The 24813-nt window shown below is 40.6% G+C and overlaps 1 protein-coding gene across 14 annotated transcripts in view; it reads right to left on the bottom strand.

Annotated features, from left to right (window-relative positions):
• Positions 1-13738: 13738 nt before the first annotated feature.
• Trip12 (thyroid hormone receptor interactor 12) overlaps positions 13739-24813 on the bottom strand; it is a 129344-nt gene continuing 118269 nt past the window's right edge. For all 14 annotated transcript variants that reach the window (XM_057762053.1, XM_057762051.1, XM_057762055.1 and 11 more), the window contains 5 exons: positions 20728-20892; positions 18758-18871; positions 18309-18403; positions 17924-18027; positions 13739-17307 (listed from right to left, as the gene is read on the bottom strand). In XM_057762053.1, coding sequence (XP_057618036.1) covers positions 17111-17307; positions 17924-18027; positions 18309-18403; positions 18758-18871; positions 20728-20892 — 675 coding nt within the window. In that variant the 3' untranslated portion in view covers positions 13739-17110. The remainder of the gene's footprint in view (positions 17308-17923; positions 18028-18308; positions 18404-18757; positions 18872-20727; positions 20893-24813) is intronic.

The following is a 24813-nucleotide window of genomic DNA, read 5'->3' as shown; positions in this document are numbered from 1 at the left end:
ACTACGTGGGCAACTCACAAGTCAATTGTACCTCTCCAGCTGTTTTCCCTCCACCTGCACTAACCGTTTGTCTCTCCCCTTCTGTGGCATGTGTGTCACTATGGAGCTTCCTGCTTTGTCTACTTTTCCTTACAAAAGTCACACTGGTATGCCAGGAAGCTTCCGCACACCCTACCGGGGGTCCCCATCGTGTGGAAAGGGGCACGTCTCCTCTGGGACTTTGGACACAGCTGACAAGGCTCTCAGTCCACTTGGGCCCACACTGGATTAAAAGTCTTGTCTCATTTACTCCCTTTGCTCCTTCAGGGCTCCTCTTAGCTCCTTCCGGGAACTTCCTTACTCCCCCTCCCCCACCCCACCTGCAAGAGCCGCTTACGTGCTCCTGGGTCTGTGACCCTTTCCTTGCCCCCTTTCCCTTGGAGCCACCTGTTTTATCTTTCCTAGTGTCCCCCTGGGCCTGAACATTATGAGTTTCCTCGTCTCCCCTAGGAACTGCAGAGCTAAGTCCCTCAGCTTGTTTGCCCAAGTGGCTTTTGCAGTATTGAAACCTTCCCGTGGGTGGAGCGCCTGCTGGTTTTCTTCCTTGTCCCTTGTGGCTACACTCTCCTCTCTTAGCTGCCTAACCCTCCCTATGGCAGAGTTTGTTTTATGACCTTTTTCTTGTTTTCTCTTTGGACTCAGAGATTTTCTTAAACCTTAATGTCTTACTGGAAATGGCTTGGCCTCAGTATATATAGCATGCCGAAGATGGCACACTCAAGTTCCAATTTCTCTCATCATCCCTCAGTCCCTATCTGTAACAGGATGTGGCTCACATACCAGGGCCCCTACCCTGACCACTCCAGGGGTTGTACTGCCCTTCCCTTGGAGGCTCTTTTATGTATCATCCAGACATTTTGGTTACTTGTCCCTTTTGTATTTTTGAGCTCCTGACTGCTGCACCCCTCTTCCTTCTTCTCTCCCTCTGCCAACATGGCAGAGCTCAGTCTGGTCATGTCCACTCTGGACTCTCCCGGATGTCCCTGTCTCTATGTGCTCCCATATATCTGCAACACACTTTCTCCTCCACCACACATAGGAGCCCTCATGTCCTTTCTTCATTCATAATGCAATTACTCATTTGCAATGTCCAAGTACATACAGTTAGGTTAGTTCATTCTCAACTGTCATTGAACAATTCCTCAGTGCTGTCTGAGACAAGTTCTCTCTCAATGTTCTTCCTCCTTTGACTTGTTCTGACTTGAATTTAACCACTGCTCTGGCAGCTGTTTAAAGTAATTTCTTGTATATTATCATCCACGTATTGATTGGATCTTGGGCAGGTTTAAATGAGAAGTCTCGAATATAAAAGACTTGAAAGAAGCAGACCTTCCCTATATAAATATTTCATAAACCACTTGAAGTACAACCAAATGGAAATCAGATCTCTCAGATGTCTGAGAACAGGGGAGTTAAACTCAGTAACTGCTCTTAATTCCAACATACTATGAGAGATGTGCCCTACCAGAACACAGACTGTTAGGAAGGAACTGAGCCCAGTGTCCTACAGAAAGAGGCACAGTTCAAGCCCACCTCTACGGTGCTATGAATGGCTCTAGTCTTTGGTTTTTCCAAGGTCTTTCCTGCTGTGCAAAACAGTGCATACTTTTTTATGGAGGGTGTTTCCACTAATGGCATAAACAAATGAAGGGTTTATTATGTGCACACAGAGGTCCAGAAGTTGTTGGTTCAGGGTGGTTCTCCTGGGTTCCAAGGGAACATCTCAAGAATGTCCGAACTATCCAAGCAAGACTGTACAAAGTGGGACTTCTACTGTGTACACCCCCCACTTCACTTCCTCTCGGGTAAGTCACCCTAATTCTGCTTTAGAGGAATCATCCCCATTGTTTCTAAGCCCATTAACTCAGAGGAAAACAGCCCTTCTTCATAAGCAGTCATGTGACCTAGGCCACTGCACCCCTAATCACTTCACCCTGTTTTGATAATGTGTTCAAGTCCTTCAGTGCCTAAACTCAGTAAACCTATCACTGGCAAGATGGCTCAGCAGGTAAGGGTACCTAAAGCCAAGCCTGACAACCTGAGTTTTACCCAAGGACGCGCATAGTGGAAGGAAAGAACGGACATCCACAAGCTGTCTTCCAATTTATACACACACACACCCCAAAGCCCAGTAAGTCTGGCATAAAAGCCGTGGGTGAGGGAGGATGTGCTTAGGACAGAGGTGGCTAAATGGTACCCTCAGCAGGAGACAGTGAAGCCGCCTCTACAGGTAGAAGGAGGTGACCTATAGGGTGGAACAAATGAAAGGCTTGGCTCTAAAGGCTTCTAACTAAAGATTACTTCTGTTTCTATTGTTATGGAGCGTCCTTAAAAATGTAAAATTTAGAGGCACCAAAGAAGTCAGCTGTCCTACTCCTGAGTTTGTGGACCGGGATGCTTACATGTCTCTGTATTGCTGCACTGTTCACAGCAGCTAGGAAATGGACTCACCTAGATGTCCATCAACAGATGAATGAATAAAGAAAATGTGGGTCATGCCTACAATGGGATTTTATGCAGCTGTTAAAAAATAAAATGACAATTGCAGGGAAACCAGACTTAGAAGGACAAGCACCACATGTGCTCTGTCTCATCTGTGGGACCTGGATTTAAAAGTACATGCTTGTGTATGTTTCATTGGAGAGGGGGGTCCCAAAACTAGAAGAACATGGGAGAGAAGGAATTAATGGAGATGGGAATTGGAGAAGGTACTAGGATGCAGGTACCAAAAATCAGGAGGGGGAAGGGAAGGGGCAACAGAGGGGAAGAGAGGAAAAAGGAGAGGAGGGGGAGGAATGAGAACACACTATAATGCTGCACATGTATGAAGATGTCATGATGAAACCAATTACTTCATATGCTAATCTAAAAAAAAATTTAAAACAAAAATGAGTGCTGGAGAGATGTCTCTGTGTTTAAGAGCACTTTGTTGTTTTTTCAGAGGCCCTAAATTCAGTTTCCAGCATGCATGGAAGGCAGCTCACTACTGCCTTGTAACTGGGGGGGGGGATATACTGGCCTCTTCTGGCCGCCATGGGCACCTGCATCCCCTCAGACACAGACACATGCAGACTACTGACACCCTCCCTCCCTATCTACCTCTCCCTGTCTCAAAAATAAATCTCTCTTTTTTTAAAGATTTATTTATTTATTATGTATACAACATTCTGCATCGATGTATGCCCACACGCCAGAGGCAGGTGCCAGATCTCAGTACAGATGGTTGTGAGCCACCATGTGGTTGCTGGGGATTGAACTCAGGACCTCTGGAAGCGCAGCCCCCAATAAATCTCTTTTGAAGAAAGAAAAATACAGCTAAAGTCGTCAGTGACTTCTAATTATTTTATCAATAAAGACAATCAAACTGTCAGTTAAAACAAACGGAATCACTTGGTGTTCTTTGGTCCGCACAGTGCATTCTCATGGTGCATTCTGCCGAAGAGAGCTGCTGTGGCCCAGCACTGGTGTCTTTGCAGGAGAAGCCTTGTGCTCCCGCAGAAAGGACACCGGTCCCTCTACAGGCCGGTGTGCATCTTCCCAGAGGATGAAGAGCTTTAAAGGGGAATCTGGACACTTTCGGCTCTCGGTACTCTCCAAGCACAGTCGGGCTCTCTGCGCTTTATGGAACCTAAATTACAAGAAAGAATTTAGGGATTGAAAGCAAGTAAAAGTCTCCCAACACCCCCACCACACCTCCTTCTCCCAAGAGCAGGCTCTAGCTTTCCCAGACTGCCTGATCATCCTATCTGGTGGTGTTCTAAAGCGCTGAGTCCACGTCACTATGAGACGTGATTGTGGCATCACGTGATCCTTGCTGCGTCCGGTGGCGAGGTGAGATTTGAGCCTCCTCGAAAGAATGAGCTGTGAATATCAAAGGGCCTTGGCGCAACGCCATCCGCAGCGCCTATGATCGTTTATCTCGGATGAAGCCAATTTATTCAGAAGCAGATGTCACCAACTGATTAAAAACTTCTCAGCAGCGTAAATTCCATTTGCTGCTGAAATGAGAATTAATAGACACAAGGCAGATGACATTTTTACACGCGTGGCAGCTCATCAGCGGCACATAGCCCGTGCCCAGGCATCCACATTGGCCAAGGTGAACCGACTGCGCGTCTCTGCAGCCTCCCAAAGTGAATGCACGTGACACCACCGGCTACTTCTCTTCTTCCGGAAGCTGTCAGAGTTCTTTGTCATTGTCCTACATATCCATCCAAGCTGAATTTCAGAAAACATTCAGGAACATTCACCCCAAGGTCCATTGGACCACAGAATATTTTAATTCTGGGGCAAATAATAAAATACATTTCTATTGAATCATGCATCATTTCCACACAGAATGAATACTTCTGTGAGATTGATGATAGCAACGCAAAAGGTAACCCAGACTACTGGAGACTTGGTTGGGCAAGACGCTGTTCTGTTATTATTTAGTTTTAAAATGATTACATTTTATTCTCTCTCATTCATTCTCTTATTCTCTCTCTCTCTCTCTCTCTCTCTCTCTCTCTCTCTCTCTCTCTCTCTCTCTCTCTCTCGTATGTGATTGTGTACATAAAAGGATAACTTGCCCTGGCTTGCCCTCATCTACTGCGTGGGATCTGAGGATGTAACTGAGGTTGGCAGGCTTGGAGGCAAGGGCCTTTACCTGCTGAACCATCTCGACAGCCCTTGTTTTACTTTTAATTTTAAATCTATATCTAAAATACGCAAAGTTCTTGGTAACTGCTCCAAAAGCATGATTCCCCTGCAACTGTGTGACGCAGAGAAAACACCTAAATAATGGTCTTTCTGACTAAAGGGGAGCAATTAGTCATACAATTCTCCTGGGTCTCCTGAACTTTAGTTACCAGGGCAATATCCACCAAGCCTGATGACCTGAGTTTGATCCCCAGAACCCACACGGTGTAAAGAGAATGAACCCATCACAATTGCCTTGACCTGTATGTTAAACCCTCCCCACACCCAGCCTGTTCTCACCCCTTCACCTCTTAATGAATAATTGCCATGAAAGCGATTTTGATGTGCAGTAAGAACCTCTGTGATCTAATCTTCTTAAAAATAATAGTACTAGCAACACTTATCAAAAAATAACTGAGAATCAAGAATTAGATAGCTCAGTAGTTTCTTAGAACCTGTAATGTGAGTAACTCACAACAGCCTGTAACTCCAGCTCCAAGGGATCCGAATATCCTCTCTGGCCTCATGTGCACAAAACCAGAGACATACATGCATACACTTAATTGAAAATAAAGCTTTGCTAGCACCCAAGAAGCAGAGGTAGGTAGCTCTGAGTGTGAGGCCAACCTGATCTACAGAGCAAGTTCCAGGACAGTCAGGGCTACACAGAGAACCACAAATAAATAGTTTTTATATAATTATTTCTTTTATTTTTTATGTGCATTGGTGTTTTGCCTACATGTATGTCTATATGAGGGTGCCAGATCTTGGAGTTACAGACAGTTGTGAGCTGCCATGTGGGTGCTGGGTCCTCTGTAAGAGCAGTCAGTGCTCTTAACCCCTGAGTCATCTCTCCATTCCCATAAGTAAATAGATCTTTAAAATTTTCTGAGAATCAACTGAAGTTATCCACCCATCAGAGGGAAGCTTATTTTAAAAAAAAATGAGATTGATCTCAGTTTTTACAAATTAAATTTTAATTTAAACATTTAAGTAAAACAAAACTCAATAAACTCTGGGATGTCTAAGAGTTCTGACACACCTGGCAATCTAGACAGCAATATACATTTTCTGGAGCCATGTGCTGCCTAGAAAGTATCAAAAAGGCAATGATCTCTTACCTTTAACTTTGAGTTTCTTCATAAGCCAGAGTTTTACACTACCCCCAAATGCTGAAAATATGCTTCATTGACAGAGTGCTTCCGTGTACACACACACACACACATTCACTCACCACCTTTTATACACACACACACCAGCACCACGCCAACACCACACCACACCACACACACACACACACACACACACACAGGGTCCCTCAGGGAAGGCTGGGCATTTAAAGAAACCTTTCTCTGACTCTTAGCTTTGTCAAGCTAACAGAGGAAGGATGTATACTTTACAGAACTGATCTAGAAAAAGTCACTAAACCATAGCCACCACTAACAGCGCCAATTCCACAAAGGGAAAGAAATCTGATTTCCAGAAGTGCTGCATTATATTCTCAGCATTACCCAATTTTTAAAAAGTTGTAAAAATAAGCAGGAGAGATGGTGGGTAGAGAAGCATTCAAAGTTTGAAAATTATACTTAAAGATTTTTAAAGTTATGAAGGGTACATTCAAATACCCAAAAGAAAAGATGTCATAAATTAAAGAAAATTCTAAGAAAAAAGTCTCATCAAATAGGGAATAGCAATAAAGGAATGAAAATTATGAAGGAAAAAGAAAAAGAATTTCTAGGGTCAAAAAGTTCAATAACTGAAATAAAAACCTCAGTGGAGGTGGAGAAGCAGCAGCATATTTGAACAAGCAGAATAAAGAATTACTGAACTTGAAGATAGATCAGTTAAGAGAAATAGAAAAAAGAAAAAATTAATAGCACCTCAGAGACCTTGAGACATCGTAAGAGTTCAATATATGTATAATGTGAGTCACACAGGAGGAAGGGGAGAAGGGACGAGATGAGACGTTTGAAGGAATGTCTCTCAAATGTGTTCAAGACTTTGCTTTCAAGGCAGCACTAGTGGGAGGTGATAGAACCTTCAATAGATGGCACCTAGTGGGAGATTTTTGGGTCATTGGGGTCATGCCCCAAAGGGATTTGTGGGGTCTGGTTCAGTCAACTTTTCTTTATAAAATTCTGACTCATGGTGGAAGCAGTTTGCTCAGCCACACGCATTGTCATTGAGTATGCTGAATACCTAGCACAATCATAGGCAGGAACTTCAAAAACTATGAATCAAATTAACCTTTCATTTAAAAAAATTCTTTAGATTTATAAAAAGCTTACTAACGTGACAACTGACTTCATATCAAAATCAATACTGACAGAGCAGTGGATAGCATATTCAAGGACATGAACGAAAAGGAGGGGATATAGAGATGGCTCAGTGGTTAAGAGCACTGGCTACTCTTGCAGAGGACCCAGGTTCAGTTCCCAGCACCCACATCAGGCAGCTACAACTGCCTCTAATACCAGCTCTGGGGGATCCAATGTCTCTGGCCTCAGTGGGCACCCACACTCAGAAGGAAATACCTGCACATACATATACACGTAATTTAAAATAATAAAAATAAATCTTAAACTTAATAAGAGCTTTAAAGTTGAAGAACAGGAGGGGCTGGGGTGAAGAGGAGGATCCTGGCTGAGGACCGATAGTGATGAATGGGACAGGAGGAGGGTTGGTGCCTCAATCTCCTAGATATCTAGGTACTGTGAATAGAACCTAGGCCACGTTTGCATTCTGGCTATGGCTCTGCCACTCGTGCAAGCCCACACAGGTCCTTGAACTTTCATTGACATCTCTCTTCATCTGTAACACAAGACTCCCGGATCAGATGACAGCTGAGACTCCAGTAGCTCCACGGGACAGCCTTCAGAGAGGCCAATCCAACACACCTCTGCTCCAGACACTTCCACAGCCATTCGATAACTAAATTAGACCACCTGGGAGGTAGATATTTTCTACCAATCGTAGAAACCACTGGAGAGCACAGAAGTCAGGGAAAGTCAAATTGCACCTGAGAGTACTTACACCTTCAGAACTGATGGGATCAGAAAGAACAAGACCTAGACAATCCACTAGTGTCGCTGACTTGAAACTCCAAACGTAACCCAACCCTTTAACAGAATACTTCTTCTCTGGTTTTGTTTTTAAGTGATTCACAGTCACAGAGAAGTGTCTCTGAATATTTAAATATGGTTCTCAAATATTAAGCAGACCCCCTCAGGCCAAGGAAGTGGCATGTTTATTCTGTCTCTTCCTCCCTCCCTCCCTTCTCTCTCCACCACCTACATCTGTCTGCAAATTCATCTGCCAAATTCAAGACTTTTAAGGAGCTAGAGAGATGCTCAGCCATTAAGAACACTTGCTACCCTGGCAGAGGACCCAGGTTTTGTTCCCAGGATCCACATGGAGGCTCATGACCATCAATAACTACAGTTCCAGGAGCAAGCCCCAACAATCCTCCCTGTCTCAAGCTTCCTCAAAGATAAAGTTATAGGCAGAGGTGCATGAGGATTCCTAGTGTTTTACATGGAAACTATTGGGTGATGTTTTTATTATTATTTTTGTTTTGTTTTGTTTTGTTTTTGAGGAACCCACTAACCAACTCCCAAATAAATCATACACAGAGGCTTACTCTTAGTTACAAATACGTAGCTTTAGATTGGCTTGCTTCTTGCTAGATTTTCTAACTTAAATTATCCCCACCACCTTTTGCCTTTGGGCTTTTACCTTTCTCTTCTGTAAATCCTACTTTCACTTCTACTCCGAGGCTGGCTGGATGGCTAGAGTCCTTTCCTTCTCTCGCTTTTCATTCTTCTATTTATCCTCTCTGCCTGCCAGCCTTGCCTATCCTTGCTCCTGCCTTGCTACTGGCCATTGATCTCTTTATTAGGACCATCGGGTGTTTTAGACAGGCACAGTAACAGTTTCACAGAGTTAAACAAATGCAGCATAAACAAAAGTCACACACCTGAAAATATTCCAGTGTTTCCCCCTTTTTCCCCCTTTCTAAACAAAAAAAGTTTTAACTTTAACATAATAAAACTGTATACAATAAGAACAATTATCAAGTAAGGATTACACTAACAATATGCTGAATTCCAATTCTTTTGTGTCTGGTAAATTAAAAAAAAAATACTCCATAATCTACCCTTAGAAAATCCAAAATTTTATGCCTAACTTACTTTCTATCACATCTAAGAAAAACTGAATTATCTAGTCTTAAACTCCATCAAAAACACCAGAAGGATATTATTTAAATACAACATGCATTGCAAATGACCTTTAAAAATTCTAGAAATGACAGAGACATCTGACTGCCTGGACAGTCACCCAAAGTTCCTTTGCAATGTTGGAGCATCCATTTTTAGCCTTCACAGCCTTGAGTATCTGGCAGACTTTTCAATGAAGCAAGAAACTTGAAAGACTGGCCTGCCTATATTGGTCATTTGTCAGCCACTTTGTGTTCTATTGAATGTCTGGCAGTTTATTCTGTGAAGCAGGAACCCTGAAGGACCATCCCATCTTTTTCAGACCAGCAAAGTTCACTGGTCCCTTCCATGTGGGTCCTGCGTGTCCAGTTTATACAACATACTGTCAAGCAGTCTAAGCAAGAGCAGCTTCTTGCCCAAATAGCTAATCTTGCCACAATGACAGCAAACTCCATAAGGAGTTTCTTCAATGCTCATCATCTTTGAAGTAAATTGATACTGCCAGGAGCAGATATCTTCACTGTCATGAAAAACTATAAATTAACAAAACATTTTAAATGTCAAATTCTGTAAGTATTTGAAATATTTGAAGACCATCTGTCTAAAATCTATCTCTATATGATTGGGAAAACATATCTAGCATTTTCTACAAATCTGATTGTTATAAATGACTGTGAACCCATGTTTTTTGATTGTCCTAAATAGTTCATCAAAATGTTTTCAAAAACTAAAATTTACATTTTTAAATGAACTACATAGGTACAATACCTTAAACAAGAGCAGAAACATATACAATATTTTGTAACAAAATAACCTTAAATTGGTATCAATATACCTTTAAACAAGAATAAAAACATATATACAGTTAACATAATTGACTTTGAATTTGTACCCATAAACCAAAATCCACACCAATCAAAATATCTAAGATTAATAACTGTCTTTTTATCTTATATTCACCTAAATATAACAAACCTCCATGACCCACAAAATAACCAAAGACCCCACACTTCCTTTTGGACATTGTTTTTTCTAGACTGCTTCCTGCTGAATGTAGGTGAAGGCATCTTTAGGGTACCAGAGAGAAAAATTGAAATAATGATCAAGTCCTGGGGAGACAAGTTATAACCTTTGTTGATAGAAATGACCTGTCAAGTTTCAGGAGGTCCCCCCCGATTAAACCAGATCAAAATCAACCTGGAATGAATCCACAGCCTCTTGTTTCCTGGAGAAATAAAAGCAAAACTGTCTTCTCCAAAGCATTTTGATTTCCATTTGACAAATACATTTTTTTACTTTTTAAAGTTAAGGCAGCCGGGCGGTGGTGGCGCACGCCTTTAATCCCAGCACTCGGGAGGCAGAGGCAGGTGGATCTCTGTGAGTTCGAGACCAGCCTGGTCTACAAGAGCTAGTTCCAGGACAGGCTCCAAAACCACAGAGAAACCCTGTCTCGAAAACAAAACAAAAAAAAAAAAAAAAAAAAAAGTTAAAGTTAAGGCAATCTCAAAATGTCTAGGCTGGTTTACTTCAACAGTTCCTCTTTCAATCCCAGGTCTCTTGGCAGCTGTCCTTTGCTTTTAAACAATCAAAAAATTCAAAATAAACACAATGACATACAGAATCCAGACTCCCTGTGTATTTTCCATCTTTGTTGCTTTTTCTATTATTTTTACTGTCTCTTTAAAGACTATTATTTTTAATCTCTATCACTGCCTATACTTATTTTCTTTCTTCCTTTAGCTACCAACATTGTAAAACACACTGGAACCTATTTAGAGGTTTTTGTTTGTTTGTTTTTGGTCTGGATCTCTTACTGCAGCTATTAGCCTTTTTTGACCACACAAGCAAACTTGAGGCAGTTAAACTACACCTTGATCCTCCACAAGTTCAAACAACTGGCTCTGCCCACTCTTAGGTAGGGTCATGAAAGCCAAGCCCCAAACTTGTACCCTGGTCAGAGACTGGGAACTGTATTAAACCTTTCTAGCTATGAATGCCGGTACTTAGCTTGCCATTCCTAGTTTCTATTTAGTGCTCCTGGTTGAACATCAGTGCCTCTTAAAGGAGCTGTGGGTTTTGTTTTTCAAGTTGGAACACCAAAATATTGTGTGGTATTTTACACTTTCGGCTCTTTTTGAGAGGTCCACCACCCAGCTCCCAAATAAATCATACACAGAAGCTTATTTTTAGCTTAGCATGTTTCTTGCCAGCTTTTCTAACTTAAATTATTCCCACTACCTTTTGCCTCAGGACTTTTACCTTTCTCTTACTTTTGTAAATCATACTTTCACTCCTACTCCGTGGCTGGCTGGGTGGCTGACCCTTAGAGTCCTCTTTTCCTTCTTCTCTCGGTTTTCCATTCTCTTTGGTCTCGGTTCTCCTATTTGTACTCTCTGCCTGCCAGTCCTGCCTATCCTTGCTCCTGCCTCGCCATTGGCTGTTCATCTCTTTATTAGACCATCAGGTGTTTTAGACAAGCACAGTAACACAGCTTCACAGAATTAAATGCAGCATAAACAAAAGTCACACACCTGAAAATAATATTCCCCAACAAGAATCCAACTCTGGTCCTTGTGCATACTCAGTGAGCACTCTTTAATTTTTTTAAAAAATAAAACAATCTTTTCTCATTTTACATACTAATCCCAGTTCCCACCGCCTCTCCTCCTCCCATTCCCTCCACTCTTCCACCACTTTCCCATCCACTCCTCCAGGAGGGGAAGGCACATTGCTTTGGGGAAGGTCCAAGGTCCTCCGTCCTATATCTAGGCTGAGCAAGGTATCATCCAAAGAGAATGGGTTCCCAAAAAGACAGTACAAGCAGTAGGGATAAATCCTGGTGCCACTGCCAGTGACCCTACAGTCTGCTCCAGCCATACGACTGTCAACCACATTCAGAGGGACTAGTTTGGTCCTATGCTGGTTCCTTCCCTGTCAGGCTGGAGTTGGTGAGCTCCCTTTAGCTCGGATAAGCTGTTTCAGTGGGTGTCCCCATCATGGTCTTGACCTCTTTGCTCATATTCTGCAAGCACTCTTAAATGGTGTCAATTAACTTTCAGAGCACAGAATCTTTGCAAATCTTGACAGAATATAAACTTTAAAACTACAATGTTGTCATGCATAGATTAATGCTGGTTTTGACACAGGTCCTTGTTAGATAACCCAAAATTTGACCTCAAACTTGAAATCATCCTACCAAAGGCTTCCTAGCACTAGGACTGTAAAAATACACCAGTATACCTGGCTATGTGTATGGCAAGAAAACTAACATTTGGGAAGAATGTGAAAAATTAATTCAAAAAAACTATTAGCAACGGGCAATTGATCATCTTTCCTCAATCATCCCAGCAATGCTGGGGGTGAGCATTAATCTCTCAGTATTATACAGAAATCACAGCCTCTGCACACCCGAGTCACATACTCAGCCTAATGTGTGAGCCTTCTACTGAAGCCTGCTTGCACTTGCTTCAGGCTGCTGCCCCACCATGGTAGACTATAGCTCTTCTTCAATTGTTAACCAAAACAAATCCTTCCTAAGTTGCTTTGGCCAGGCATTTTGTCAAAATTTTGAGAAAAGTGGGGAAGGAGGCACGATGGCCAGGAAGGCTATAGCAACATCATCCTAGGCAATGAATAGCTACAAAAGGCAATATATAGATCTCTGCTAAAGCCTTCAGCATCACCTTTAATCTAACCTCATCTATCAACGTTACCTTCAATCCCAGTGGTAAAGTTTTGAAGATTAAATATACATGGTGGGGTTCCCTTGCAGAGTTCCACATGGGAAGGTGAGCATCACTCAGCCAGCATTGACGTCTCAATCTTTCTTACATAAATTGGGAGAAGGATAAACCTCAAGTTTACATATCTGGCAAGACTCTTGCAACAAACAGCACAAGCTTCCAGAAAGAGGGGCATGAGACCTTCACAGCTGCACACAGCCTACTCTGTACCTGGCACACTTAAATAACAGTGGCCTGCAAACGGATACTGTGCTATCTATTAAATACTAGCCTACCAACTGCCATTAAGATTTAAAAGGTTCGTGCTGGGTAGATTCAAGAGTACACACCGCTCTTGCAGTGGACCCATTTGGTTCCCAGCACTCACATCATGCAGTTCACAATCACCTATTAACTCCAGCTCCAGGGAAAGATGACATCTCTGGCCTATTGAGTACCTACAACTCATGAGCACAAACCCACACACATACATAACAAAAATTAAAACTTAAACCATCTACAAAGTTACTTAACATTCGGATACCAATTCCCAGAACAATTTCAACCCTGAAGTGCTGCTCCCCAGCCCCCAAACAGGGCTGGAAATATAGCTTCACATTGCAAACTCTTACTTAGCAGCACCTCTCAACTTTTGACAGCTTTTCTTTTATAGGAAAAAGTGCTTTCCCAAGACAATACCCAAGTTTGTGTTTACATCCTGTTTACTAGCCCAGATCACTTTTTGTTTCAGAGGTAGATTTTATGTGGACATTTGTCATGGGTAGAACAGCCAGTCATGACAGCCAAAGACAGATTTCAGGATATCTGTCATCAAAAGACTATGTCACTGCACATTGTCAAGTGTTTTTCAACAACTCCAAAGGCAGAGGCTTCACCTAAGCATAGGAGTCCCTTAACAGTGAACACCTTGCTCCACTCTCAGCAGGTGTTCTAGGCAGCCTACCCCCAATAGTTACTTACCAGAAGTAGCTTTCCAAAAAACCTTCCACACACCACCTTTCAGGAAACACCCTCTGGCTGTACATAATATAACAAAACTAACCATGAAGGATAACGCTGTTTATTAAAAATATAGTCAGGAAGTCAGGGCATCGATGCAATTTTACATACACATTTGTAGTCTGAAGTTCCATTATTCCAGCAGTTCATATAAATGTTTCAGATCAAAAGAGAAAGAAAACACTTTACAGAGATGAACAGTTGCTCATCAGTTTGGTTGTGAGTCCGTTTGTAGTAAAAATAAAACTCCCTCTTCCATTATTGAAGAATGTCTCCTTGACACTGAACAAGTCTGTAAGCATCAAGGAATTTCTTCTTGCCATTAGTTGTTCATTTTAACTTCTCGGCATATGCCAATTTTCCGACGTGGTTAAGTGCTATGAGTTGCCCGCTATTACTGTTTGGGTAACTGGGACTTTCCAGTGACCTGTCACCAGGTCACTCCTTCCTGTGGATACCAGCTACTGCAATGTCCACGCTAACACCTATATACCACTTCTCAAATAATCATACAGAGCACGACAGTTCAAGACAATATTCTCATTACAACAGGGAAAACAAAAATGGATAAGAAAACCAAAGTGTGAAAGAAACAAACGGAGGCCATTTCTGTTAATGGAACACTCAGAAGCCCTCGGGAAACCCTAGGCATATTAATACACTTTTACACATTTCCTCCCAATCAGTCTTTAACGCTTGCTTCTTGGAATAATGGTGAACATCCTATTTCCTTAACTTGGTACTTACTGTTAAGAAATGGGAAAAAAAATCTCAGAACAAGGGAGAACACCAAAAACTCAATTTGCTGGTTATGGGCTAGGGAGATAGTTCAGTGGGTCGAGTGCTTAAACCATAAGCATGAGGACCTAGTTTGGGTCACCAGCACCCACATTATAAAACAAAAAAACAAAACTCAGGCATGACTGCACAGTGCTGGGAGGTGTGGAGACAGGAGGATCCCTGCCAGGCAGGAAAGAGGGTGGGTACAACCAGCCTGTTAAAGGCAGAAGCTGGTATTCTGGACTTTGGCCTTCAGCATAAGGTGCCCAGGTCACTCTCGAACAGCTATTGGCTTACCACTTCCTCATGAGGTGTGCCTAGCTTGACTACAGCCAGACTGAGCAGAATCCCTTACTGCTCTTCCAGTGTTGGTAGGTATAGGATATGCTTTTGCTGGGTTGGGCTACGGCCTCTACCCAGTCTACTCTTCTAGGACAAGGAAAAGGTTGTTAGCATCCTACCTGATAGTGCACTTGGCTGTGTTTAAAGTTTACCAATGGTGCTTGCTGGTCCCTGAATCAAACATTTAGAGATGACTGGAGCACAGCAAACCAAGGACACATTTCCCTAGTGTGCAAAATTAAGGCCTCTGCTGAGAGTGCTTTAAAATGTGGTCTTCCTGACCCCAAATTACCCACAGGTCCCAAGTACTGAACAGAGTAAATTGATGATTGAAAGCTTTTCAGTGACTTCCGGCTCTGAAATATTCCAGTCAGAACCATCATAAGCATTCAATTGATGCAAGGTATCAACGAAGCCAAATCTGTCAGCACCACAGGTGTAAAATGCAAATACAGATTATTTTAATATGAAACATCACTGTTTTATACAGATGTCTACATTTTAACAGATCTTTAAAAAGTGAGGAACAAAATGCTCTCTTCACACAAAAAACTTTGGGCTCAGTATGTAAAACACCAGAACTGGAGACAACAGGGCCCAGATCTTCTAGCCGACAGGGTGAAGCTGCAGAACCCAATTCCCTCCCCGTCTCCAGGTAACACTGCTCATTTAGAAGCCTCTGTGAGCAGAGAAGCTTCTGGCCTCAACTCCTCCACACTGGGTGAACTGTCAAGAGATTTCTGTCAGCAAGGGATGTTTCCACATAAGGCAAGGTCAGTGTAGAATGACAGTCACAGCAGTAAACTAAGCCACGACCTTCCTTTGGGGCAATGGGATAAAGAAGAGGGCTCTATATCAATACAGTCAGCACAATTAGTTTCTTCAAAGTTCAGTTTTCTTTAAAAGAAAAAAAAGATGGTGCATCTCATTCTGAAGGAGATGAAGGCAGAGTTCAAATTTATTAGTCTTCATTTGAGCCTTAGGAAGGAATGGATCAGCTCCCACTTTCTTTCCACATTTTGTGTTCAAGAAGCTGTAAACAGAGAACCACCACGGCTGGACTTGTGGCCACACAATGACTTACTCACATTGTAACGTCACACTAAGTGCTTATCTTAGACAGGTGGGCATGTATACAGCACAGAACTATAAACAAAAACAGTGAAGCAAACTTATTTTATTTTTAGGTAAAAACATTAACCTGGTGGATTATGGCAAATCTGAGAAATGAGCACACAAACAAATGGACAGCATTGTTTACAGGTGCTTTGATCTGTGTGGAGACAAAGGCTGAACAGTTCGTCTGCAATTAATGCTGGGAGAAGACGAGAGGAAAATATAGACTGAGAACAGAAATTTAAAACAGGAGTAAGGGAAAGAAAGAAATCTTTTAAAACTCCAACACAGAATGAAAAGTAATTCATTTAAAACTTTCTATCATTTAAAAATGGTCTGGCAATAGGATAAATGCTGGCCAGTCCAAGCTGTGGACCTTTAGCCTACAGAAAAATGAATGCACTTTCTTGCCTCCTTACCAGAGTGAAGGAAATATCATGTAAACAGACCTAGTGTCACTTGGCAAAAAGCCAGGAGGTGCTGTAACTATATTAAAACTAAGCTATAAGAAATGCCTGCCTCCTACCTAGCTAGTTATAAAGGCTGAACTATATTGAGAATATTATTTCAATTCAATGAATTTCAAATTGTATTTTAATTTGAAAGAGCTGAGTATGACAAGGCCCAGGGCTAATGAAAATGTCTTAACTATTCATGTTGTATTATTTAAAAAAAAAATACAAACGTGTATGAACTGCAGAGGCAGCAATGAAGTAGGAAAAGAAAATTAGAGAGGTGGAAAGCACACAGAACCCATTTACTAAACTAGAGTTGTTAAATCCACAAGAGTTTAATGTCTGTACTTATGTACACGAGTTGTCTTTGGAAGAAACAAACTGCAAACTTAGCTAGATGGATACACACAGCCCAGAATTAAACTGCACAGCGACATTTTTATTGTTCCAGCCTGAAAAAACATCCCTTTGAAATTTCACACAGCAAAGCAAGTTAAAAACTTCACTCATCAAATAAATGATAATTTAAACAAGAACTTGCTAAAGAAACCTCATCACAACAACGTTTTAGGGCCTGATCACTTTAAGTCCACGGGGCCATTATGAATTATAATCTGCAAGCCGTTTTCCTACAACAAGAAGGAGAAACATGTTTCCTTGACTCAGGTGACACATAGAAAAGAAATCATGATTTTTTTTTCTTTTGCTGTAACAGGCAGACACTGATTTCTTGTTGTGATCAGGAAAGATGGAACGACTGTTGGCCTTCTCTTGCTGCTATCAACAGTTTGTCACGCATTATCTCAATGCTCGAGTAGTCCGGCAACTTAAGATAGTTCACACAAGTCATTACAGAGGGTAAGAAGTCATCTGGGTTTTCTGTTGATTCAAATGTCTTCCGCACAATTGTCAGAGGTGGATTTAAACTCCGGAACCCTAGTTAAGAGGAAAAGAGTTCCAGAAATTTGGTTAATTTTTATTAAAAATGTCACCACTATCACAAGATATATCGCTGCTTTGTTACAGTGTTAAACTCCCACACAAAGTACTCCTCTCTCCTGGCTAATGATGGCTCACTGACTAAGAGAACTGGCCACTCTTCCAGAAGAATCAGGCTCAATTGCCAACACATACAGGGTGGCTAACAGACATCTCTAACTCGAGTTCAAGGAGGATCCAACACTCTCTTCTGGCCTCAGAAATACTTGACAAGCAAAACACCCATATAGAAAATAAAAACTGAAAAGTCCAAACAAAGCAGACTCGTTCAATTTTTATTTCCAGAATATATTCTTATCTATATCAACAAAGAATTTAAAATCTGCAAACAGTCTAGAACTTCATCTAAGCAACATTCTTGTGTATTAGTGATTATGTATGTTTAAAGCAGTCTCTGAATTTCCCTGCCAGTGTTTCTTCACACTCCTAAGCAGATAGGTTGGCATCTTAGGAACATAATAGTATTGCAATAACTCAAGTAATGGACTAGCTCTAAAGACAAATGATGTTTTAGTCACAGTTAGAATTAAGGCTAAGCACAGACACTACCCACCTCCAACTGGCAATCGTGGGCTACCAGTCACAAACTGGAGAAACAATCTCTGCTGCTCATTATCAAAACTACTGAGAATCTCAAACAAGAACTTCACAGCTCGACTAAAACAAAAAGTAGAACAGAATTATTTTGTGTTAAAGCACTATGTCAATATACCAAGCCTTACTTATAATTATTGATGATATCTATTTTCAGATATAGTTACATGTGAACTCTCATTATAATATACTTTAAGTTTATTTTGTCATCATAATTGAAATCCTAATGGAACAACTTTAGCAAAACTCAATTTTAGAAAAAATCTTCCCACAAACTGTGATGAGTTGATCCCTCTCCCTCTAAATCCCTAACTATTAACTGAACAGGCAGATCCCACACTTACCTGTCATGAGTATAGCCATGATCAGGCCTACAGCATTCCATCAATGTCTTTGCATCCCAAGTGTCTGCTTTACTGCCGCACAGGAGCTGATCCAGCTTTGAGATGAAATAAGGAGAAAGAATTAGTAAACAACTGCATGCTTGGGTGACAAGTAGCTAAGAGCATGGCTTCCAAGGTGCTAACCCTTCACACTGAGCAGCAGGGTGGCCTGGACTAGAATGCTGCTGCTGTACTTTACTTTCACACAAGGATCCTATCTCCCCACCCCCAGGCCTCTAGAACACCCTTATTTAACAAATTTCCTTAATCAGAAAATTGCCTTAGCCTTTCCCAAAACTCCAAGCCCTTACTCCGAAATGCTGTAGAATGGTAGGGTTTGAAGCAATAAGGTAAAACTATTCTGCTACAATAACACAGGCAGAAATGTCTTTTAGATGTGAGCTACTCACTTCTTCTGGATAGAAGTACTGAAGATGACTGAGTGGGAAAACTGATTCAAATCCATCTCTGAACGAGTCAAATTGCCTAGAAACACCTTCATTTAGTGCCCAAAATATCACCAACTGCAAAAAGAAGACACCTTTCAAACTCCACAAAATTCCAAATCAATATAATATGTGATAAAGTACAGTAAATAACCTTCTAGAATCATGTTAAAAACTAAAACTTATAAAAAAAATACACAAAAATAAACTCAGGTGGTGGTGCATGCCTTTAATCCCAAACTCTCCTCCAGAAGAGAATCATGTTGTCTTACCAGAAGCGAAAGACAATGTTCCAAGAGGTTAAAATGTTACTGAAATTAAAGATTAACATTTCAAAATTCTTAATTAGCAACCAGCCACATTTTTAATGTGGAGTGTTGACTTCTAAATCCTGTCAAGTCCCGAGTACCATCCTCTGCAGTGTGTGCCTCTTCTTAGAAACAGATATAGCTTGGATATTCAGGAGAACAAAATTGAGAATAAGAAAAAGCAGCCCTAAGTTTACTCAGCTCCCAGAGGCCCTGATTAATTTATTGGTACACAGAACATTCAACTAAAAGTTACAAAGTATTTTTAGAAAAGCAAGGATGTGGAAAGTTTGCACATTATTTGTTAGTAAGCTGGAAACACAGCTTCCCCAAAGATGGAAGAAACAGGTAATACAAGAAGATAGCCTGATTAGTTACTTAAAAAAATTACTTGAGTCACAAGGCTGTTGGGAAGTCAAGGATCTTGGATATTATCTTCTTTTTTAAAGAAAATAAAGAAACTAGAGTGAAAGTTTTTTGGAGACTCTATAGTCCCACACAAGATTTTAAGTAAGGTCAAGGTTTCAAAATGAGTACTCTAGCTTGAATCCAATGTTCTTTACAGCCTGTGTCAGGTATAAACCCAAGCAAACTTTTAAATGCCGCTAAATGGAAAAATACATACAGTCTGCAATTTCTGCATGCAACAGGAAATAGTTTCTCCTACATTTAGAAACCTTAAGTCTACAGTTGTAAATACCTTTGGGGTGAGCCCAACAAAGACATTAAGTGTGGGTATGTGTGCCTATATCAGTATTTTAAAAGCAATTCTGCCAAGGCTTAAAACAGGGGCAGAAATGTAGCTCAAACAAGTGATAACTTCTTTTTGCTGATATCTTCTCTTACAAGAGAACAATGCAGTGTAATGCACAGTATTCAAAATCAGGCTTAACGACAGGCCAATGTAAGATGCATGAGGCACCAAGAAAAAAACTGGTAAGCTTTTTACAGACGTGTTTTCTGCAGAGTAAAGGGATATGAAATACAACCTTTCAGCTCTAGAGCTTCTTCCTAGGCTGAGAGAAGATAAGTGGCATCTATCTATACAATGCTGCTCCATCATTATTGAGCCTTTGATGGGTGAATAACAGCTAAGGAAATTCACTGTGTCCTTTGAGGTAACACAGGATAAAATTTAAGGTCACTTTTCTAAGTCACCATTGGGGTAAGCAGCAGACAGAGTTCACAATGTTGAGGGTCATCCTAAAAGTGGACCATGCTGGACCTACTCAATATGCAGTTTTTGGTAGCAGATTATGAGACTGGGTGGAAGACTGTGTTTCAATGATCCACAAAGTCCATCTATCTATCCACAGTTCTCACCTTCTATGTTTAGACTTTTGTGTCTATTTTCAAAGTGTGGAGGAAGCTAACTTCTTACGGTTTCTTTGTTGTTGTTTTAGCATAAAACATTTGTGTGTTCTCTACAAAGTAAACAGAAGCTTACAAAGGCTAAAATAAAAGGGCCTCCAAGAATGGTCCCAGCGGTATACAAGGTCTTTAGCAAAGGTCCACACAGGCAGAAGCTAAGGGATCAAGTTCCACCAACCCTAACACATCTCTTCATTGAAACACAGCAGACAAACTCCTATGGCCCATGACCCACAGAAAAAAGACAATACATACTCTTAGGTAGTCCTCTAAATTGTGGATAGTGACTGGTATATCCTTCCCTCCTTTCTTCAGTTCAATGTTGGGAAACCCCGGCAGTGTAAAGTCCAGTCCCAGATCTTCCACTGAGCAGCCATTCATTGTGAGAGTTTCCAATGCATACTGTAGACTCTCTTTAGTCTTTCAATGGAGAGAGGAAGAGCACAAAAATTCATGCAAAATTTTATTGTATTCACAAAAATAAGACATAACACTGTAATAATTGATGGTTCCTTTAGTTCCTGATTAAATTTTTGGTCATATACTACATATTAAACAAGCCACTGGGATCACAAAGGAAATCATTTTAAACACCTCAGTATCAATACAATTATTTTTGTGGAGAGAAACGAGATTGCTGGGGTTATTTTCTATACTGAGAAGTAATTTCTCCCTGGAAGCACACTCAAATCACATATTAGAGAAAGTCTTTACACATTTTTGTTAAATGTTAAAATAGAAAAGAAAACTTTTCTTTATTCTAGGCCATTATTGATAATCCTAATTATATACCCATGAATATATAAAATTTGTAAAATTACAGTGTAATAAACTTTTCCCCTCCCCTACAAGGCTCAAGTGTAAAGCACACCCTGGAGATGTTCACTTCTTGTCCCCAAAGCACAGCACAGCTTTGTACAGTGGGGGTGGGTGGCTTCCAAGAAAGCTGAGCCACATCACATCAAACCCAGAGGACTTTTTAAAATGCTTACAAGTTGAAAGGACTACATAAAATGCTAATTTTTTTACAGCATTAAGGTTCAATGACAAACACAAAAATTTAAGTACTAAAAATAAAGACATTTAATTAATGCTGATTCATTAGGAAGTTCTCGAACTACCCTTCATTAAAGCAGACAGGGGATTATGGAAAACAAGTGAGAAGGAAATGGAAGAAAAGTCAAGAGAGAGGAACATAGGAAATACTGGAATTTGCTCTCAGGAGAAATCTAGATAGAACATTTACAGGCCTGCCCATGCAGATACACACAATACAACAGAAAGGATACTACCTTGGCGGAAGAAAGTTAATGGAGTCGGGGAAGGGGTGAGGGTAAAATGTGTAAAGTACGATGATGCATTTGAAAAAATTCTTAAGAAACCTATGACTTTGTACTTTAAAAAATAAAATAAGCCGGGCGGTGGTGGCACACACCTTTAATCCCAGCACTCGGGAGGCAGAGGCAGGCGGATCTCTGTGAGTTCGAGACCAGCCTGGTCTACAAGAGCTAGTTCCAGGACAGGCTCCAAAACCACAGAGAAACCCTGTCTCGAAAAACCAAAAAGATGAATGAATGAATGAATGAATGAATGAATGAATGAATGAATAAGTAAAATAAGCCTGTCTCTAAACAACCTGTCACAGATCAAAGCGATCCCAATTGTCTACACCAATTACGTAGTCATGTATAACATTCAGTACATTCAGAACATGTTTAAACAGAATAGACTGACTGTTAGTTTCTCTGGCTTATATACTAGATTAGACTTAACACATTCCCAATTATCTTGTGAGAATTTAACCTACCAAGTCAAGGGTCTAAAGGTCTAGCTCAGTAGTAGAGTGTTCGCCTTGCAGACTTGAAGTGGCAGGTGTGGTCCCTAGCACTGTAAACAAACAGGTGAAATCTGAGCCAGAAAAATGTGCCCCATTTGTATGTTTTATAAGACAAGGGGAAAGTGGGCCAGGGATGTACCTCAGCTGTTTATGTACCCTGGGCTTACCTGTCAGTACTGCATAACCTGACATTGTGACAGACACCCTTAATTCCAGCATTTGGGATTCAGAGACAGGAGGATCAAAAACTCAAAGTAATCCTTGGCCACATAGCACATTTACATAAAGTTAGGACACCAACTGTATATACATCTTACAAGATTGTGTATATGTGAGGCAATCAAAACATGCTACAATTTTTACCTCCTTTCCTTTTTTCCCATTTTATATGTAATACATGCTAAATAATGTGAGAGAAGTTTAAAGTACTAGTGTCTGCAAACCTTTGGATAGGAATAAGGAATCAGGCAGACACCCCTGAAGTTCAATGGACAGCTAGTCTAGTCAACCAGTGAAATTTAGGCACAATGAAAGATGTATCCCAAAACATCAGGTGGAGAATGATTGAGGAAGATATCCAAGGTAAATCTCTGGACTAAGCAAACACGACAAAAATCTTGTAGTTATTCAGTACAAACCTATGCAATTCTAAGCAACTTCTTAAAATATCATTTATCCATTTATTTTTGTGTTTGAATGTGTCTCTTTGTCAGAATATGCACCCACATGTGCATTGTGTCCAGTTAAGAAAACTGTCAGATCCCTGGAACTAGAGTTACAGATGACTGTGACCTACACCAAGTAGGTGTGAGAATCGAACCCAGATACCCTTGAGAAGAGTAGTAACTGCTGAGCCGTCTCTTCAGACCAAATCCTAAACATAAGATTAATTCTTATACAGAAATAATTTTTAAAAAAAGACCTAGATTGTGTCTTAGTTTCTTTTCTATTGATTGAGAAATCCAACTTAAATGAGATAGGGTTTTTAGCAAGCTACAGCCTGTGCCAGGACAGTCACAGTGGTAAGAGCTTGAGAGAACTGTGCATATCACAGCCACAGTCACAAGCAGAGCTCAATAGATTAACACACATGCTCAGCTCACTTTCCCTATTCTTACACAACCTCTGCTTATAGAATAGAGCCATCCACTGCAAGCTAGTCTTTCTATATCAATTAACATAATCAAGAAACTCAATGCAGATACACTGCCAGAGGCTAGACTCAATCTAAATAATTCCACATGGGTATGCCCAGAGGTTTGTCTCCTAGGTGCTGACAATTAATACTAATAACTATTACAGCATCTTTAAACACTGTCTCCTCATAAACATAACTGGGAGATAAAATGAATACCCTTCCAAATTATCTTCCAGTCTCTACTGTATGTACCCCATCAAGGTGCAACACTGTCTTTTATTTAGCTTGCTAGTCTTGCCTTAAATAATCTTAAAGTGCTGGAAAGATAGCTGTTAACTGTACTGGTGCTGATCTTACAGGGGACCTAGAATCCATATGATGGCTCATAGACCTGATGCCCTCTTCTGATCTCTTTAGGAACCAGGCACTCATGCAGTATATAAACTTACATACAGGCAGTCATATATACACATTAATACAAATAAACAAGCTATGAAATGACAGTTGGTTAAACCTACACAAATAGCAGCTACTGCACCATGTTATGTTTTAGAAAATACAACCTGTTTTCTTCTGATATTCAATACCCATACATATAATCACAGATTAGCCTAAATGAGCTGGTAATATATACATTTAAAAACACAATAATGATAGAGGATCAAGATTTTGAGGTGAAACAGAAACCTTAGACATCTATGAATCTTTTCTTTATTAATAATACTGGATAGTGAGCCTAGCACCTCACACATGCTATTTTAAGTGTTTTACTATTGAGCTGTATAGTCCCAGCCTGTCAATAACCACTAAAAACTATTTCCAAGCTAGGCGTATTGGTATAAACTCGCAATGCAAGCACAACCTGTGGTGAAGAGGAGAAAGCAGACAGAAATAGAAATACCTTTCTGAAGAATTAATGAGAAGGCATCTCATTATCTAAAATTTAAGACAAGTGGTCTTCGAACTTTCATTAGAAGTATATTTTATTTAGAAATCAAGACATCCACTTGCTGTTATTAGAGATCACAGTGGGTACATTTTGAAATCATACTTCTGTTAGTTTAAAGGACACATTAAACATCTCCAATAAAATGAAATATTGCTGGGAAAGACAGATGGCTCGGTGCTTAAGGCTTAAGGGCAATTGTTGCTCTTTCAGTTTCTAGCTCCATGTGACAGCTGACAGCATCTGATGTGCTCTTCTGGCTTCCAAAGGCATTGCATGCAAGTAATATACAAACACACATGCAGGCAAAACACCCATAAAGATAAATACATGTTTTTTAATTAAAAAGCAAAGTAAATACTATCATCAAATTAACTAGGTCAAATATAAACCGGTGAAGAAGTCTCATAATTCTGACAC

Source organism: Chionomys nivalis, chromosome 2 (genome assembly GCF_950005125.1).
Source record: "Chionomys nivalis chromosome 2, mChiNiv1.1, whole genome shotgun sequence".
NCBI lineage: Eukaryota > Metazoa > Chordata > Mammalia > Rodentia > Cricetidae > Chionomys > Chionomys nivalis.
This window is presented reverse-complemented; position numbering and strand designations above follow the sequence as displayed.